This window comes from Nicotiana sylvestris, chromosome 8 (genome assembly GCF_000393655.2).
Source record: "Nicotiana sylvestris chromosome 8, ASM39365v2, whole genome shotgun sequence".
NCBI lineage: Eukaryota > Viridiplantae > Streptophyta > Magnoliopsida > Solanales > Solanaceae > Nicotiana > Nicotiana sylvestris.
Genome location: NC_091064.1, coordinates 125,490,402 through 125,508,069, shown reverse-complemented (window position 1 = coordinate 125,508,069; position 17,668 = coordinate 125,490,402). Strand labels below are relative to the sequence as shown.

Here is a 17,668-nt window from a genome sequence, read left to right as displayed (position 1 = left end):
TTCCACGAAACAGATTCAGGGGGCAAGTCGCCACTGAAGAGTGGCTTTTAGCAGCGACAGTTGTCGCCACAAAAAATAAATAACTGTAAGTGGCAGCCTTTAATCGCTACTAGAGAATTGCTTTTAGTAGCAGTTGAAGTCGCCACAAAAACAATTGGCTATCCCCAGCAATTCTCATATTGCAGCAATTGATGTCGCCACAAAAAATTCAATAATCAGTGGCGACTATGAGCTCGCTGCTGCAGAATGACATTTAGTGGCAATGATAAATGCTACAAAAACTATTAAACAATCAACGACAACTTCAATATTGCAGAATGAAATTTTGTCACCACTGAAACCTATCTAATTCAGCAATTGTAATGACCAAAATTATATAAACGCATCCAATAGTATTTTACAAACACCAAAAGAATATCTTAAGTCGAATATTAAATACTTCCATTACTAAAATGTGAATTACATATATAATGCATAATACTTCATTGTCATTGTATGCATATACATCCCAAAAGAGCAAAATACTAAGTGCCTTGAAGCCCCTCCTTGGTTGTCTCTATTGTTTAAGAACCTTGTCCCTGCTATTACACAAAAAAATACAAGATCACTTTAGCGCATGTACCGTAAGTGCACTGCATAAAAAATTTCAGCATTAAGATAAACTGTTCTAAAATAAAATTTCAGCATTAAGATAAAAAAAATTCAGCATTAAAAAAAAAATTAGCATTAAGATAAATTGCACTGTAGTTAGTAGAAGCAAGTGTGTAGTATGCATTTGACTAAGCAGATTTCCTTGTCATAAAATTTTATTTCCTTCTTTGGCATGCACATATCAACTGGCAAATTTCAAGATACAGACGTAACATTCAACTAAAATCCACATGCATCTCGTAGGTGCGTATTCTAATCATATTGAATATGAATCATTATTTTTCATATCTATTTGCAGCGTACATCTCGATATGTTCATGATATAGCAGATGGATACTTTGTTGATTAATGCCGGAGAGTTAGTATAACAACTTAGGTTAAGGCAAACTTTTGAAGTGATTAATCATTGATTGCACCTATGAGATGCATGTGCATCTCTTCAGTTTTTAAAGTAAAGTAATTCAAAACTATATATATCTCAACTATCTTCATAAACATCATGTTCTAACAGATTCTGGATTCTGAAAATAGGCACTCCTCCTTCACTTCCAATTTAGATACGCAATATATAACCAAAGAAAAACGACTAGCTAGCTACTTATTAGTCTCTGAAATGAAGCAACTATATATACATCTGAAGTTTACTGATCTGCCCAGGATACAGTATAGAACTTACATGTCCAGCCACTCGCTAGACTTGACGCAAACATTTAACGTATAGGGCATGAGCTAACATCATTTTCATATGTTAAGCAAACACATATTTTGAATTTTCTAACACATATATAAGATCTTAGCCAATTTTGACCGAGAGAATTCTACCATTCTGCTCATATCCTACTAGTATGCTGTCTATTTACTGTAACCAATATGCTGGGAAATCATTACTCAGAATCATAGATAAACATCATGTTGAGGATAAGGTCAAGGTTCTTATTGTTTATTATTCTTCCTTTATCTTCAACTTATTCTCACTGACCAGACATACATGGGTTTATGGAAGAAAACATTCAAGACTCAGAAAAGGGCACAATCATACTACAAATTATACTATGCGTATGAAGTCTTCGCAACCACGCATTAATGTTTGGAGATGCTTAATTATAAATTACTCGGTGAAAAGTTACAAGATCATGGCACACTAGGAAAATTACATAGTATTGCTAACAAATAGATTTCAACATATTACATTACACCATATCAGATCCATTCCAAAATTGTATAAGTCATTCAGAGGCGGAGCCCCAGCAGGCAAACACAGAACTGTCCAAACAGGCAAACACAAAACTGTCCAAACACATAACTGTCCAAAATAGACCAGAATCACACCAGAATTTCAGAATCGCACCAGAACATAAATTTCAGAATCGCACTAGAACATGTACCAAACCAACAACTTATTTTCATAAAGATAACTAAAGAAGGAGAAGATGAAGAAAAGAATTGTCAAGAAGGATGGAAGAAGATTCAAGTCGCTAAGAAGAAGAAATATCAAAAAGGAAGAGTAAAAACATTAAGAGTAAATTACCTGTTGCATTCTGGTCATGAGAGCACCCAGTTGTTCTTGGATCTTCTTGGCTACTTCTAGACTGACCCTGTTCCCTACTTCCAGATTCACATGTTCAAGCTTCTCATTCAACTTTCTTTGTAACTCTTGCTCCATGTTCCTATTCAACTCCGTAGCCATTTGTTCACGTTCCGCTTGCAACTTTCGATCCATATCAGCTTGCATCTCTTGACGCATAGTTTCTATTGTAGAAGACACACTAGCCTCTATGTTTGTCGCTTGCGTGTGACTACTTTTTGGAGGCTTCTTTCCATACCCTTTACCACGAACATAGCCTGTCCTTTCATCAAGAACTGAGGATAAAATCTCAGCTCTAGTCATGGGATACTCAATCTCTTCAGATTGTTGCTGAGCCACAAGGTCCTGGAGCTGGCATTGCAATACGCATAGCTATTTACACCAAAACTAATAAAAAGGAGTAAAAGATAGTAAGGTATTAATTTAAGAATATTACGTGAATCTGCTGGGATTGTGGATCCACCCACACTATTTCTCCTCTATCATTTTTACGTGTATGTTAGATCTCCCAAACTCTATCCAGTGGTTCCTTTTCTCCTGCAGCAGGATTTTTCTAAAATATAGTTCAATAGGGAAATAATACATAATCAAATAAATGAATATATAAATAACAAAGCTGTTTAATTAATAACATGAAAATAAATATATTTCACCGTCGATTCCTCTACTTCTGCAAAAGACCTCGTACCACAAGCATGCTTAGTTATCTGCTTTTCCCTATTCTTTCTATTTCTCTCGCTTACAACCTGCATTAAGTCAATGATTAAGAAGCCATTATTCAAAGGGCAGTGAATCAAACATTGTTATTAAGTTACCTTAAATTCCGGACTTCCAAAATACTCTACTAAGTATTTCCAGTCCTCTAGCTCAACATCTATAGGTCGACGAGACAATATGTTTCCTTCAGCAGCATGGCGAGAGTAGCAAATGCTCAGTCGAGCTCTCCAAGCTCTGAAAAGCCGTCACATAGTATCGATAACAAAGGCTTGAATCCTATGCTCTCGCACGCCGCCAAGAACTTCAAATTTATCCTGAACATACATGTACCATTATATTTGATATTCTAACCACAAAAATAAATGATGCAACATGAAGTCGATACGATATTAAAAATAATTTTACCTTGACCTTCAACCACATTGCTTCTCCATGTTTTGAAACAATCTTTTGCCAATTTTCATCACGGAACGAGATAGTGCTCCTCATGATTAAATCACAATAGTTAACAATATCTCTAGCCCCAGTACCTACTGCTCTATCAATATTATCTGGATTTGTAATTGTAATTTTTTCGCCATACTTAGTTTTTATATCTACTGTTTTGGATTTATATTTCCCTCTCTCTCTTTTTACTGCTGGAAGAAACTATACAAAGAAAAAATAGTATATGTGATCAGCCTACATAGTTGCAGTCATGTTAAGAGTAAGAGTCAGTGTTGTGAAGAGCGTGAAGCGAGGAAAAGCGACAACCCACATTTCACAAGAAGCGAGAAGCAGAATTTTGGGCAGAAACTGCAATTTTTGAACAACTACATAACACATAAGAAAGTCAATAAGAACTATGAATACTTCATATAAAAATTGGGCAGAAATTTTCTGATAAAGAACTAAAGACAAAAATAATCGCCAACATTTCGGAGCTTTTTGGACGTTTAGGAAAAAAAAGAAAAAGAAAAAGAAGAAGAAGAATGAAAATCAAAATTGCAGAACTTCAACTTCTGAAGAAAGTTGCTGCTGAAGAAGAAGAAGAAGATTGAAAATCAAAATTTCGGACGCTTCTAACGCTTCTCGCTTTTTACAGAGAAGCGGTCGCTTTTCTTACCAGAGTCGCTTTTCTTACCTGAAGCGATGACCTTCATGCTTCGCCTCGCTTCTTTCTTAAAGCGAGAAAGCGATCATTTTTTTAATCACTAGTAAGAGTAATAACTGAATACTCAAAAACTAACCTGCACCATTTTCATTTTCAACTTCAGGAGAGGGAAGCACACTTCTGTCCAGATTCCTTGACGATACTATCTCTATAGAATGTCTCTGCCAAGGGTTACTTGATATTTGTCCTATCTCTAGAGGTTCTTGACTAGGATTATTTTATTCTCCTGTCTCAGGAGATGCTGCAGTATTCCCTATTGGTTGTACTTGTGGCTGAGACACATATGTTGCAGTATTCCTTATTGGTTGTACTTGTGGCTGAGACATCGCTCCAGCATTATCACGTCCTTGAAAATGGCCACGTCTACGACCAGTTCCACTTCGACCTTTACCTCGTCCTATCATTTGGACCCTCCTGCATGATGTAGAAAAACATCAGTAAGAATAGAAGTGCACTGCTGCCTAGATTTGTAACATCAGTAAAATAAGTAAGAATGATGCTTAGTGCACTACTGCCTAGATTTGTTGGGAGAGGTTTTTTATGGCAAGAATCAAGATATACTGAGGTGTTTAGATAGCCACACAAGAATAGACACAGATCAAAATGGAAATCACAAAAAATACTCAGCAAAATGAAATTTTTCAGATATGTGCACATTAGGTGCATAGCTCAATTGAGGAGGCATGTGTGATGATTACAACTTGGCAACTAACAATAACATTTCACAAAAGCTTAATATATAATCTAGTTATGAAATTAAAGTTACAAGCATAATGAATTAATTTCATTGTCATGTCAATAAGGAACAAAATACAGAGAACTTTTCAAAACAAAAAGTAGACATCTATATTATCTTGCTTCTAAGTCTTCAAGAGCATCATCAGTATCTTTTCCATCATTATCATCAAGCCAATCTTCTTCGCTTTCTTCACCCTCGGATATATCTATACGATTGTCATTAATAAAATCCTCTTCTTCTTCATACTCAGATGTATCTATAAGATTGTCATTAATAAAATTCTCTTCTTCATCATGCACACTTGTTTGTTCTTGTTTGCTTGCATGATTGTTGTTAATACTTTGTGGTTCAACATCATTCCTATGTAAAGACAAACCAATATCATTTTCATGGTCATTGGTACGTAAAATGTTCAATTCAACTTCCTCTTATTGATAAGCTTCTTCATTCAGCAATGCTTCCTCGTCAACTTCTACACAATCATCATTTTCGGGCATATTGAAAAGGTTGCGAGGATTTGTCTTTACAACTACAAGCCAATCTTTATCAACCATGTCGTCCAAGTAAAAGACTTGTTCAGACTGAGATGCCAACACAAATGGCTCATTTGTGTTCAAGGCACAATGAGTATTCACACTTGTGAAGCCATATTTATCAATCTTATATCCCCTTCCCAAGCAAGCCACGTCCCACCAGTGACACTTGAATAAGTAAACTTTCCTATTTCCTATATAGGACAACTCGTAAATGTACTCTAATACACTGTAATACTCCTTATTAGAGTCTGAATCATCTCCTCTCACAAGGACTCCACTATTTTGTGTTTTTCTTCTCATCTCAAGATCTCTTGTATGGAATCTGAATCCATTCACCACAAATCTGGAATATCGATTCACCATTGGTGCACGACCAACAACTAAGTTTATGAGCTCCTCGTTTGCGCGCCCTTGTGCAGCTAGTACAAAGACCTACAAACCAAACAACATCGTTGTAACTAATAACACCGTCGTAATATTACACTAATATTAAAAATGTCACTTAACTAGACACCTACACGTGCACGAAACCAATCAACAAACCCACTGTTATGCAACCCATCACTTATTGAACCTTGTCTTTCAATCTCTCCTTGGTATTCCCTATATTTTGACAACGGAGTCAGTTAAGATAATGTTGTTGAAACATTTCAATGTGAGCTATCTTGAAATTAATATGATACTTACTCCATGAATGGCAGAACCTCTTCACAATTTTGAAGCACATACATACATGCTTGTTTGAACTCATCGTGAGAGAGCATGATGCCTTTTGAACCACCTTTTTTTCCCACTTTTTTTGAAGATAGACATCTCCCCATTTGATATAGATCCATCGTCATTCCTGGCCGGTTTGTTGAACTTGGTTGACATATTCTTTAAGTATCTGGAGCAAAATGTGAGACTTTCCTTTGCCAAATAACCTTCGGCAATTGAACCTTCTGGATGAGCATTATTGCAAACATATGACTTTTGTGTTCGCAAATACCTATATTGAAATAACTCATCAATATAATGTGCCATTAAAATTATGGCATTAAAATTATATAATAAATTACCTCTCAAAAGGGTACATCCATCGAAATTGAGCTGGTCCACCAAGCTTTGCCTCTCTTGCCAAGTGAATTGGCAGATGAACCATGACATCAAAGAATGTCGGCGGGAAAATAATTTCAAGTTTGAATAATGTGCATGCACATTCAGCCTCCAAGATGTCAAGACCTTCGATTGTCAAGGTCTTAGAACATAGATTCATGAAAAAAATTCCAAGCTCTATAATTGGTTCACACACTTCTTTAGGCAATAAACCACGTATTGCAACTGGGAGAATGTCTTGCAATAATACATGGTGATCATGACTTTTTAATCCATAGATCTTTTTCTCTAATATATTTACACACCTTGAAATATTTGATGAAAAAGCATCATGAACCTTCATATTAGCCAAAAAATGGCATAACTTCAACTTCTCCTCCGAGGACAATGCGTAACATGCTGCCGGTAACAATACATTATCCCCATCCTCAATTGGATGCAATTCTTGCCTAATACCAAGGTCCACCAAGTCATATCTACTTTTTAATGTGTCCTTTGTCTTTCCAACCATATTCATCAAAGTTGATATTATATTGTCAGATACATTTCTCTCTATGTGCATCACATCAAAGTTATGTCGTAACAAAAGAGTACTCCAATAAGGCAATTGAAAAAATATACTTTTCTTCCTCCAATTGTAAGCACTTTTTGGGGAAGTCACGTTTTCACTTTTTTCCCTTCCCAAAACTCACATTGCCCAAGCCCTGTAATTGTATAAGTGCTTCATCACCTGTTAAAGGAATAGGTGCAACCCTCTTTTCTACCTTTCCATCAAATTTTCTCCTATTTCGGCGCCATGGATGCTTTATTGGAAGGAAGCAACGATGACTCATATAACACAACTTAATACGTAAAGAAACCGATTGTGTGTATTTATGACAACAAGGACATGCAAGCTCGCCTTTTGTTGACCATCCTAAAAGGTTTCCATATGCAGGAAAGTCATTAATCGTCCACATTACAGCTGCACGCATCATAAAATTAGATTTTGAGTAGGAATCATAAGTTTCGATTCCATCCCATAATTCTTTCAACTCTTTAATAATTGGTTGCAAGTATACATCTATATCATTTCCTGGACACTTAGGGCCTGGAATAAGAAGTGTCATCATAAAATACGGATCCTTCATGCAATACCATGGCGGCAGATTATATGTTGCTAGTATGACTGGCCAAATACTATGATTGGCACTCATGTTCCCAAAAGGTTGGAACCCGTCACTTGCTAAACCTAATAGAACATTTCTTAATTCAGCTGAAAAGGTGGGATGTCGCTCATCAAAGGATTTCCATGCTATGGAGTCAGACGGATGTCGCAAAACACCATCATCAACGTTTTTATCCTTGTGCCACCTCATCTTTTTTGCCGTCTCTCTTGCCATGTACAATATCTGAAGCCTTGGTTTGATTGGAAAGTGTCGCAATACTTTACAAGCTACTTTCTTGCCTTTGTGTTCTTCTGACTTCCATCTAGACTTACCGCACTTAGGACATAATTGGGCATTGTCATAATCGCGCCAATATAAAATACAATCATTCTCACATGCATCTATTTTGGTGTAACCCAAGCCTAGGTCACGAAGAACTTTCTTCGCTTCATAGAAAGAACTGGGCACAAATGAACCCTCCGGAAGAACTTCTTTAAAGAAACTCAACAGTTCATCCATTGATTTGTTGCTCCAATGATTAAGGCACTTCAAGTGAAGTAGTTTGACAACAAAAGATAACTTTGAGACTTTACTACAACCAGGATAAAGTTCTGTCTGAGCATCTTCTAACAATTTGTAGAACTTTGCTGCATGTAAATTTGGCTCTTCATTGTCCATAGAAGTATTATTATTATTATCCTCTACATACGTATGTCCCCGCACGTCGTGAATCATTTCTGAAATATTATCCTCTTCAATGTTATCATCTTCTACTTCATTATTGAGTGTTACGTTAGAATTTTCAATTCTAACTAACACTTCTCCATGCAAGTCCCACACTTTGTAAGAATCCCAGAAACCCTTTTTCAATAAGTCTCTTCTTACATCGGGCATTAGCTTGAATGCAATATTTATACACCCTTTACAAGGACATCGAATCATAGTGCTTCCCCTTGGTTGACTGAATGCCCAACTAAGAAAGCCATCTACTTCATCTCTGTACCTTTGGTCACCTCTATTTCTAATATTCAACCAACTTTTATCCATTCCTATTTTTAGAATAATGGAAAGGTTAGTCCGTCATTATATTCCAGATTATAGTACAACCAAGATTTTAATTAGTTTATATATCACATTAGGAAGCTAATAGTTTAACAACATATTACTAAACTCTAAATCTCATCCTGAAGCTTTAGCCTTTAGAATTTAGATTACTTAGACAACAACCCCTAACAATCACTTGCGATATTATCCAATAACAAGATAAATATCTTATATTTTGGCACTAGAAAGAAATTCATAAGAATTGGACCTAACCTTGTCGACATCATTTGTATTTCAAGTGAGAATGAAGTTGTGAGTTTGGCTTAATACTTAAGAGCAAATCCAGGAAAACATAATCTAAGGGCAAGGTTGCTTCAGTGTCAAAAAGATACCAAACATAGTGCACAAAACTCTATTTGAAGGAAGACACATCAATATATAAGCAATTTTAGAAAGTGGGGCTGATTTGGGGGAACACTTGCATTGTAGTTATGAATTCGTTACTGGCTTTTAGTTAAGAAATTTTCTTTTAGAACATTTAAGAAAAAACTCCATAATAATGAGGAAGAGTTAAAGGGAACTTCACACTTGAGGCTCTGGAACTAGAATAGACATCCAGAAAAATTTAACAACAATACAAAATAAAAAAACAGTTTTGAGACTTTACTAAGAAATATCGACGCTAAATCCAACTTTGAACGTACTCTAAATGAAAAGAATAGAGGGGTATCAAATCAATTCTGAGAAAATAATGTTGATTTCTTATAAGTTGAGAAAGGGAAAAATTTTGAAAACTGTTTTAACAAATTTTTCAGAAAGTCAAAAGATTTGAGGGGAAACGCAAATAAGCAATCAAAACTAGAACCACACTATAATTGGGGCAAATAAATTAATGTCCTACTGCAGTTCACAAGTAATAAAAGCAAAAGGTGACAATTTCAGAGCAGTTTTCTCTTAGACTTGAAAAATGTACAATAACTAAAAACTAGAGTATGACAACAGAGAGATCTATAGTCTCAGTTTCTGTTCATGTTGAAACACACTGCTAGATCATCAAATAAAAAAACTTTAATGAAACTACAACTTTAGTTCATAATTTTTATTCGAATAAAGAAGACAAAAATGTAACTATTTTTTATCGAAAGGAAGCCTCATCTCATTAAGCTTCCATTTTTTTGGTTCACAATCATAGCACAAAGCAGCAGATAAGTTTTGAAGTTTTACTTTACATTGGTCTCATAGACAGGTAGTTGCAAGAAAATGCAGTGAATGAAAATAAAAAAATATGCTGAAGGGAATTCATTAAAAGTGTGATTAGAGTGAAAATATAGAACAAAAAGTAATCAAAGATGTATAGCATCATTATTATCATATAGTAAGGAATAAGTGAGTACCATGGCTATGTGCAACTTGTCATTGTTATTCACGTTCAGTATTTGATCAACAACAAATTCAAAGTATCAATTTTGAACAACTAACAAATTTATCATCATATTCAAATCTTTAAAGTAATTATAAAACCCCATCCACAGGCAGAGACAGAGATATAATTAACACAAAGGCCAGAAAGGTTACCAAAAGAATTAGAATCCAGCAACAATCATTCAAGAGGAATACCAACATGCAATAGGTCTCTCAAGAAGAAGCTTTTAACTTACCCAAAAAAGAAATAGGTGAGAGTTCTGTCAAGACTGAAAATCACCAAATAGGCTTCAAATGGGTCTTTCTGTATGACTTTTTGGTATTCCTGTAGATTATCAAATGGTTCAGAGAAATTCTAGATAAAATCTGAGAATACAAAATTAAAATCACTGAAATAATGATAATCCCTAACTGCATGTTGAAGATTTTACCTTATAGAATAAAGAATCCTTATAAAAAAACCCAAACATAAATTTATATAAAATTAATATGGGTTTTCAGTTAAACATATGCACAAAACACAGAAAAGTCGCTGAGATTAGGGAAAGCTCAACAACTATATGAGAGAAATTGGATGTGCGATTTTCCTCCACAAAACTCGATTATGCCACAAAACTCAATCATTTTTTTCGTTAAAAGAAAAAGGGGAAAATTAGGGATTTGACCACAAACCTGATAATTGAGTTTCTTATCTTGATATGAGAGATTTGGAGTAGATAATCCCTTGCTATTTTCTTTTAGCAGAGAAGGGATTTTAGAGAGGGAGGAGAGATTTGAGAGAGAGAGAAAACGTACTATGTGCTCTATACTGGTTTTGAGAGTTTTATTTAATTTGTTTTGTTATTTTAAATTAAAATATAAGAGGGTCTAGTAGCGACCCAGTCGCTCCAATAGGGATTTAACGGCGACAATTTAAAGTCATCACAAATAATATAGAGCCAAAATTTTAGTTTTAGCGGGTACTGAAAATTTCAGCCACATTAGAGGCGACCTCAGAAAAGTCGCTGCTAAATAATTACGTTTAGTAGCGACTTATTAATGTCGCCGCTAAAGGTATAACTTTTGTAGCAACATTTAGGGTCGCCGCTATATGTTGCAACTAAAAATCCAATTTTTGTAGTGGAAGGACCCTTGCGTTCCCGATGAAGGATTTGGGGTACTGTGTGCTGGGGGCCTTTTGCCCTTCGCTTTCGCGTGAGTAGGACCGTGTTCGCGGAGGCCTGGGTCCTCTAGCCTTCGCATTCGCGTGACTTGGACCGCGTTTGCGTAGAGGAGGCTGAGTTATGTGGCTGTTGATCATTCTTCGCGTTCGCGAAGAAGCCCTCGCATTTGCGTAGGGTAGGCCAAGCGAGACTCTGCATTCGTGAAGCTCCTGTCGCGTTCACGATTGGGTAATTTTCCTGGGCCTGGGCCGTTTGCCTTCGCGGTCGCGAGGCCTCTTCCGTGATCATGAAGCAGGCAGACCTGGGCAGAAACATTTTAAAGACGGGACTTAAGCCTTTTTCCTCTCATTTTTCACACACTTGGGCTATTTTGGAGCTTCAAAAAGAGGGATTTCAACCTAGCTATTGAGGGTAAGTAATTTCTACCTAATGTGAGTTTAATACATAGATTATGGGTAAATTTTAACATGAAATTTGTGAAATTTATGGGTTAGATGGAGAACCTAGGTTTTTGATGAAAATGAGATTTAACAACGAAATTTGTTATGGAATCTAGTGAAAATCATGTATTTGAGTTCGTGAAGTTATGGGTAACAACTTCCTTCAAAAATTTCCAGAATTCGGGCACGTGGGCCCGGTGGTGAATTTTAGGAATCCTACATTTAGGGTTGGGTAATCCCTTTAATAGTTGGAATATGAACTTTTGAATATGTATTGACTTATTATTAAATCATTTGACTAGTTTTGGATTGTTCGGCACTGAATTGAGGGTTTGAGCACAATCTTGGACCGAAAAGTAGGCTTTGAGACAAGGTAAGTCTCTTTTCTAACCTTGTAAGAAGGAATTAACCCCATATGTGAACTTAATTAATATGTGCTTCTATTTGTGGGGGCTACATACGTACGAGGTGACGAGAGTCCGTATGTAGCTACTATTCATGCTTATGTCCGGGTAGTTTTAGGTTTACACCATACTTTGCTGACACCCTTTTTTGATTATGCTTATTAATTGTCTTGAATAGAGTTGAGGTTGAGGATTTCAAGATTTAAAAAGTTTCTGGTTGAATTTCTTATTTTTGAAAAGGATTTAGGGATATTATGATAACATGAGAAATCTATGTTCAACCACGTCGCAAGTTCGTTCTACGAGCGGAGTAAATTTTCACTACTCTCGTGGGAGCGAGCCGTTTGCCCCGGCAGGTTAATAGATGCATCTATGGTTCATGTCGTTCGACCTTCGACAGTGCACACAGTACATGTATATGTATATTTGGATCTGGTCGTACATCCTCGACATAATTCGTGCGTAATAATACTGGAAGCCCCATTATATTTTATATTATTTTATTGGCTTGAGAGGTTACATGGTTAAATGAGGGAAATGATTTGGTTCTTACTAACGGTGAAAGGATTGTATATTTATTTCTTTATCTGAGTTCTATTGTCATTTATATATATCATGTTTAATTAGGATTTTGGCCCTAGTAAGTGTTGAAGTCGACCCCTCGTCACTACTTCTTCGAGGTTAGACTAGATACTTACTAAGTACATATTATTTATATACTCACGCTACACTTCTGCACTTATATGCAGGATCTGAGGCAGGTGCATCTGGATATCTGTCTGGTGCACACACTTGATTACTACTTCGAGACTTCACGGTGAGCTGCCTTCCGAGCCATTTTGCAGCAGCCGTTTCTGTCTTTATGGACTAGTGTCATACAAGGTACCATATAACCGTGATAGTAAGGTGTATAAAATGTATTAAAAGTAAGTAGTATTTTAAGTAATTTGAGATAATTCTTAATTATGTGGGTAATTGGTTAATTATTGGATTAGTGGGGGATTAATTGTATATGGTAAAAATCAGTGGTCTGATTTTATGATCATTAAGGCGCCTCGAAAAGACCACCCCCAGAAGGCTCGAAGCTCAGTCCGAGGTTTCGACCCTGTGTGTCCTCGGTGATCGACCACGAGGCAGTATAAATGATGATCCGCCTTGAGGCAATGTGAAATCAGCGACTACGGTGGATCGACCTGAGGTTCCTAAGGCACGTGACTAGAGATGACAAAGTCTAGTAGGCCCATATCTTTGTAATAAATGCATTTGTACTATGTTGAGATTCTCCCTCATATATAAAGGGGATCCTTGTCATTTTGTAAGGGCATCTGATACTCTCAATATTGAATATACAAGAACATTCTCTCCACTTCCTAACTTAACATATTCTCTTGGTCTCATTATTTACATTTATTATGTTCTATTTATTGTTCTTCATTTATTGCTCATTATTGGTCATAAAGAGCCGCCATCAAATCTATCATAATTGTTAATCCTCTATCGCTGCCTTTAGCAAAGCATCCCACTCGACCTCGAAGCCCCGTACACATAAGCTTGAGGCTCCGATTTCTATCTATTCGGTTTGATTACTATACTATCCTTAAGCTATTATCTCGTTGTTTCTAATCTTTCACTTAGCATCTATTGCCTAACAACTAGCATAAAAATAGATCACATATTTTCAGAACCACAAAATCAAATCTAACTGTTATTACCATTTTCAAGGTAAATAGTTTGGCACCCACCGTGGGGCTAAACATAATAGTGATTATTTTCTTGCTGGTTCACTCCATAACGCAAGTTACCTTTCACACTTTTTCTTGTCCAAGATCTTTGATTTCAGGTCAAAATGTCTAACTCAGTAAGCACGCATGAAAACAACAATCTTGAGGACCATGGAGAAAATGATGTGGCTGCTCCAGGTGTTGGTGTACTACCACGAAACCCTGAGGATGCACCAGAACCGATTCCCGTGGACGTGGTTTCGCGCAATGCTCAACACGTCGAAATAAGCTCCTACACCAACAGGAGCATACACCAAGGAGATCAACAAGAAACTCAAAAAACCCTGGCTCCGGAAGAACAAGGGGCTAGCCTTCACGTTATTTTTGAAATGTTACAGGCACAACAGTTGGCAATTTCTCAGCTACAAAGCCACCAGAAAACTCCCAGTACGGTAGCACCGGAAACGGCTCCCCCCAAGCTGAGCAGGCACCAAAAAGATCAAGCAACAACGAGTTTGCAGCCGACCCCACCATCGTAAAGATGCTTGAGGACCTCACAAAGAGGATCAAGTCAGGCGAGAATAAGATAGAAGCCAATGACAAGAAGGTGGAAACCTACAATTCTAGGGTCGATCAAATTTCGGGAGCACCCGCGATCTTGAAGAGTGTGGATTCGAAGAAGTTCGTACAGAAGTCGTTCCCATAGGAAGCGGCTCCAAAACCCATTCCAAAGAAGTTTAGAAAGCCCGACCCTCCGAAGTAAAACAGAACCTCGGACCCCAACGAGCATGTCACTGCTTACACTTGTGCAGTGAAGGGAAATGACCTAAAGGACGACGAGATCGAGTCTGTCCTACTAAAAAAGTTCGGAGAGACATTTTTGAAAGGGGCAATGATGTGGTATCACAACCTGGCCTCAAACTCGATAAATTCATTCGCCATGTTAGCAGATTCCTTAATAAAGGCACATGCTGGTGCCATCAAGGTAGCTACAAGGAAATCCGACGTCTTCAAAATCAGGCAAAGGGAGAATAAGATGCTGCAAAAATTCGTATCTCGCTTTCAAATGGAACGAATGGAATTGCCACTAGTCTCCGATGACTGGGCAGTGCAGGCCTTCACTCAAGGCTTGAACGAGTGAAGCTCGATGGCTTCGAAGCAGCTGAAGCAGAACTTGGTCGAATATCCCGCCATGACTTGGTCGGACATTCACAACCGATACCAATCAAAAATCAGGGTCGAAGATGACCAACTAGGAGTCCCCTCGGGCTCGATATATCCTAGTAAGCTTCCAGTAAAGGAGCCAAAACCAAACAAAGAAAGATACCAACCATACACTAAGGATATAAGGAATGCCCCGAAGGATGGATCAAGGCCAGAATCCTCGGGGACTTGTTAGCAGAACGGGATTCGATACGCACACAGGACCGACAGAGGCACCCCACTTGTCAGAATACAACTTCAACATCGACATTTCGGACATCGTATTCCCCATCAGTAAAATCAGAGACATCAGGTGGCCAAGGCCTATGCAATCAGGCCCTTCACAAAGGAACCATAACTTACTGTGTGAATTTCATAACACACACGACCGAGGATTGCCAAGAACTCCGGGAAGAGGTAGCCCGACTGCTCAGCAAAGATCACCTCCGAGAATTCCTCAACGACCGAGCCAAAAATCAGTTCCGGGAAAGAGAGGCAACCAAGAAGAATGAAACATATGAGCCACAACACGTCATCCACACGATCTTAGGAGGCATCGATGCTCCACAAGAACCCATGGTCAAAAGAACAAAAATATCCATCACCAAGGAAAATCAAACTCGAGGTTACATACCCAAGGACGCTCTCACATTCAGTGATGAGGACATCGAGACCTTTTCTCAGCCTCACAACGACGCACTGGTAAACTCTTTTCTTGTAAATACATTTCAAATTAAACGTTTACTTGTGGATCCAGGTAGCTCAGCCAACATTATCAGGTCGAGGGTTGTGGAGCAACTCGGACTGCTTGACCAGATCGTGCCCGCCTCTTGAGTCCTCAACGGGTTCAACATGGCAAGCGAAACAACAAAAGGGGAAATCACCCTCCCGGTCAACGTGGCTGGCACTATCCAAAATACCAAATTCCATGTCATTGAAGGAGACATGAGGTACAACGCATTGCTCTAAAGGCCGTGGATACACTACATGAGAGCAGTACCATCCACCCTCCATCAAATGATGAAATTTCTGACAAAGGACGGGATACAAACCATCTACAGGGAACAACATGCAACAAAAGAGATATTTGCGGTGCACGATGTGGAACCGACACCAATACTTCCACCTTCGAGGGAGTCAAAGGATAAACGAACAATGAAATAGTGATTATGAGATACATTCTCAGCTAAGCCTGACTAAGTGAAGCAAAGGACCGTACCACATCCTCATAACAAATGATTGAATCATATCAAGGCCTGAAGCGCCGTCATCACTAAGGTATGATCGTCTCCACTTTTAGTTATATTTTACACTAACCTGTGTACAAGTATCCAATCCAAACATCCGAAGCGCTTTCCAACTCGAAGGCCTTAGGTCCCAAAAGCGTACATTGCACTCTTTTCCTTCGATCGGGTTTTTATCCCAAGAAGGGTTTTACCGGTAATGTTTTTAACGAGGCAACATCTATATGCTACCTAAGGAAGACTCAATAAGTATTCAAGATTTCTCTACAATCAACCTCAAAAACTGGGGGGCATCCCCCCGGAAGGTCACCCCTCCTCTCGGAGAAGCTAAGATGTGCTAAATAAGGTCTCGATAGGAAAATCATGTACTGGGCCAAACGATCAAAACGAACCGTGTCCGAGTAGAATGATCGAGCCCTTGACAGAAAAAATGTGTATACTTGTACCAAGTAATCAAATAATACTTTCCCCTCCATCAAAGCATTCCGTGTTTCAAAGAAGCTCGGTATTGTTTATAAAAATGGCTCTAGAGCCAAAACCGTCCCGAACACTCGGGGATTGACGTCAAAACCTCGAAGCCGTATGACCTCTAGGTCGGAAGCTTCAAACTTGTAAGCCCTCAATGAGGCAACATTAAGGTTACAAAAATGTCTCCAGAAGCCAAAAATGTCCCGAACACTCGGGGATTGGCATCGAAAACTCAAGGCCACATAACCTCCGGGTCGGAAACTCTGAAGTCGTAAGCCCTCAATGAGGCAACACCAAGTTTACAAGGAATGGGCCCAGAGCCAAGAAACTTTTGATGACTCGGGGACTGCCGCCAACTTCCACCATCATCGATCTGTCAAAAACCCGAGGCTATAAGGCCCCAGGCGGGCAACCTCGAGAAAAGTAGCTTCGCGGATCGAGGGTGAAGCTTAATCAAACCTTGATAAAGACGAGGGCTATATAGTCTGATCAAGTGGTCAAGGGTAAAAGTCATACCCACGACCTTGTTGGAGAAATAACAAAGCATATAGACTATCCTCCAAAAAGATGGATAAATTTGGCCAAGCGTCACTTGATACTTATGATAGAAGTCGAGAATAACCGGATCTATCACCAGGGATCAGAACGGGGAATCTCAACCAACACTGTCTTCTCCCATCGACAGTCTTCCCTCACTTTTCTATGTTAGTCCCGATGCTAATATACCAAGATACGTGTTCACATCGGCCCGGTGTAGATGAGGGTCTCTCAATAGAAAAATCGTTCACAGTATCGAACTCAATAGGGGTACATTGTTCAACGGTGGGGGTTATTTTGGGTTTGCCCTTGGATGTTCGAGACGAAGAGGCAACACCCTCTTTTTGAGGCACTGTTTTAGAGGTTCTAGCCATGGTGGTGGAAAGGTCTTTCTGAGA

General features: G+C 38.3%; 1 protein-coding gene across 6 annotated transcripts; it reads right to left on the bottom strand.

The window, feature by feature from the left end:
• Window positions 1-349: 349 nt before the first annotated feature.
• On the bottom strand, window positions 350-10,899 carry LOC104239486 (uncharacterized). 6 transcript variants are annotated; one of them, XR_011401424.1, is made up of 11 exons: window positions 10,763-10,899; window positions 10,327-10,415; window positions 6,440-8,673; window positions 6,069-6,369; window positions 4,183-4,520; window positions 3,359-3,765; window positions 3,052-3,267; window positions 2,890-2,982; window positions 2,673-2,773; window positions 2,180-2,587; window positions 350-581 (listed from the first exon to the last, which is right to left on the bottom strand). XR_011401424.1 is itself a non-coding variant. In XM_070152872.1 (6 exons), the coding sequence occupies exons 4-6, from the start codon at window positions 6,221-6,223 to the stop codon at window positions 5,274-5,276; spliced, it is 780 nt and encodes a 259-aa protein (XP_070008973.1). In that variant the 5' UTR covers window positions 6,224-6,369; window positions 6,440-8,673; window positions 10,327-10,415; window positions 10,763-10,899; the 3' UTR covers window positions 4,869-5,273. The 6 variants fall into 5 exon arrangements, 1 of the variants encoding a protein (XP_070008973.1); XR_011401425.1 differs by having other exon boundaries at window positions 2,673-2,789; window positions 3,359-4,520; XR_011401422.1 differs by having other exon boundaries at window positions 3,359-4,520.
• Between the last annotated feature and the right edge of the window lie 6,769 nt (window positions 10,900-17,668).